The sequence below is a fragment of the Penaeus chinensis genome, chromosome 3 (assembly GCF_019202785.1).
Source record: "Penaeus chinensis breed Huanghai No. 1 chromosome 3, ASM1920278v2, whole genome shotgun sequence".
NCBI lineage: Eukaryota > Metazoa > Arthropoda > Malacostraca > Decapoda > Penaeidae > Penaeus > Penaeus chinensis.
Genome location: NC_061821.1, coordinates 37,046,420 through 37,049,367, shown reverse-complemented (window position 1 = coordinate 37,049,367; position 2,948 = coordinate 37,046,420). Strand labels below are relative to the sequence as shown.

At 34.7% G+C, this 2,948-nt stretch overlaps 1 protein-coding gene across 1 annotated transcript in view; it reads left to right on the top strand.

The window, feature by feature from the left end:
• The window catches only part of LOC125039110 (RNA exonuclease 4-like), a 14,314-nt gene extending 12,443 nt beyond the window's left edge, over positions 1–1,871 (top strand). The window contains exons 5-7 of the mRNA XM_047632849.1: positions 391–526; positions 907–1,009; positions 1,650–1,871. Coding sequence (XP_047488805.1) covers positions 391–526; positions 907–1,009; positions 1,650–1,811 — 401 coding nt within the window. The 3' untranslated portion in view covers positions 1,812–1,871. The remainder of the gene's footprint in view (positions 1–390; positions 527–906; positions 1,010–1,649) is intronic.
• The last annotated feature ends 1,077 nt before the right edge of the window (positions 1,872–2,948 follow it).

Here is a 2,948-nt window from a genome sequence, read left to right as displayed (position 1 = left end):
CCATTCTTTTCTTTTCCATTCTTTTCTTTTCTTTTCCATTCTTTTCTTTTCTTTTCCATTCTTTTTTTTTCTTTTCCATTATTTTCATTTCTTTTCTTTTCTTTTCTTTTCTTTTCTTTTATTTTCTTTTCTTTTTACTGGATAGTCTACTTGGCAGTTGTTATCATGTACCAAATATTTAGTTGTTTGCAAAATGAAAATAGTCTACAAATATTCAAGTTATTTGCAGATCAGAAGTAAAGTTAAACTATATGAATTATAGATATACTGTGTAAATTATTGTGAAGTGCTCCACTATATCTAATTTCAATATGAAGGTGCATTCTGTGTAAAGTAACATTTATATATAACGTATATACTGTATAATCTCTTTGTGTTTATTTTCCTTAGGTGAGGACTTCAAAACGGTTCAAAAAGAAGTGGCAGATTTACTCAAAGGAAAAGTCCTAGTAGGCCATGCTCTGAAAAATGACCTTAAAGTCCTCTTCTTGTCTCATCCTCGTACTCGCATCAGGGATACCGCAAAGTGAGTGATAAGTGTTCTGCCATGTCGTCACATTTCATTCTACAATCCAATTGCATTATAAGGGAACATCATTGTTATTACTTAGGTTGGGATAAGTTTCATATGTAGAGTTGCTATTTTTTATGTGTTAAGGGAATAAAGTTTTCTTCTGTAATAGGATGAAGAAAAAAATTGCATGCCCAGTGTTTTGATATGGACCCTCTTTTTAGATATATTTATTTATTAGTATTGTTGTTATTATTATTATTATTATCATTATCATTATCATTATCATTATCATTATCATTATTATTATTATTATTATATTAATTATCTGCTTTGTTATTAGTGTTTGTGTAATATCTCAACTGAATAAGTACACTTTCCTTCTCTTCCAACAGATACAAAGGCTTCCGGAACTTGTTCAAAGGTACAACTCCATCCCTGAAAAACTTGACGGAAAAATTGATCGGTGTCAAGATCCAGCATGGAGAACATAGCTCGGTAAGGGGTTAAGAAATCAGTAAAGCAAATCCATATTTTATCTTCATTTTTGATGTCAAAAGTGTGTTAATCCAAGTTAAAAAAAATGTGTAAGGTTTGCTATTGAAATTTTAGAAGGACCCATTCTAATTCCATCAAACCATGATCCTAAAAAGTATTTTTTTTCTTTTGGGTATTTTCACTATTCATGAACCGTGCTTGGAATGCTAGATAGTAGTCATTGTCATTTCTCATACATTTGTGCGATATAGTAGCCATCCTTCCCTTTTTTGTTTTTGTTTCATCTTTGTTTTGTTATATGTTGTGTGGTGGTGAGACATTAAGATAAATAATAATGAATAAGTGAATAAATTGTAAATGTGAAAAATCTGGTCTTCCTCCTCCTCCTCCTCCTCTTCCTCTTCCTCTTCCTCTTCCTCTTCCTCTTTCCTCTTCCTCCTTCCTCTTCTTCTCTCCTCCTTCCTTTTCACACATGCATCTAAACTAAAATTTGCTTAATTCACTTGCAAATATTGCAGTGAATTTTTAATTTTGATTGTCCTGCAGCCTAGAATTATTGTCAAAATGCCCAGGGTATGATGTTCCCTCTTCCCCATGCATAGGATGCACTTGTTATTAAGGTTAAATTCTCTCCTTTCAGGTCCAGGACGCCCAGGCTGCCATGCGACTGTACACAGCTTTCCGCCGGGAATGGGAGAACAGCAAGAAGCAGTTTAACAAAAAGAAAACTGCTTCTGTAAAAGAGCAATCTAAGGACAAGAAATTGGAAACGGATGCAGAAGTGGATGTAGATGCAGAGTAGACAGACCACCATCTGTTAATATCAATTTCCATTATGATTTCAGAATAAACTATATCTATATATCTTGTTTTTTATGTCTATATAACATTAAGGAGATTATTTTAATGATATTACTCGAGAATGAGATGATGAAGAATCAGTTGCTATATTTACTCTACTAGCTGGGAAAAGAAACCATAAGAAATAGACTTAAATAGGTAACAACAGAGGGCAGAGATGCACAATGTTTATGGCAGGGTATGCTATAAGCAACTCATTAAGTGAACTCGTATTGCTAATGTAACCTGAGAGTGTTGAAATACATGAAATATCTGACTACAGTACATATACGCATTCATACGCATGTTTATGTATGGTATGTATACCCACACTTGCACTCACACCCACACTCACACTCACACTCACACTCACACCCACACCCACACGCGCACCCACACGCGCACCCACACGCGCACACACGTGCGCACACGTGTACACACGTGTACACACGCGCGCACACACACACACACACACACACACACACACACACACACACACACACACACACACACACACACACACACACACACACACACACACATACAGACATATATATACAAACATACATATATACAGACAGACAGACAGACAGACAGACAGACAGACAGACAGACATAAATACATAAATACATAAATACATACATACATACATACATACATACATACATACATATATACATACATACATACATACATAAGTACATATAGACATACAGACATACATACAAATTACATACCATACATATATACATACATATATACACACATATATACACATGTGCACAGGGGGTCCCCATTATTTGTCGTTGTTATGGAACAGAAAAATCCCAAAGTAATACATTATAAATGAGTCTAATATGGAAGAGTGCTACTGCAGAATAATCCCCAAGGGTATAATTGGACCAAGCCTACTTTATACCTTGAAAAAGACTATTCTTAAGTATAACCTTCTAGACCAGAATATACCCTTGTAACAATCAGTAGTAGAACCTTTTTTTTTCTTTTCTTTTCTTTCTTCGTCTTCTTCTTCTTCTTCTTCGCCTTCGTCTTCTTCTTCTTCTTCTTCTTCGTCTTCGTCTTCGTCTTCGTCTTCTTCTT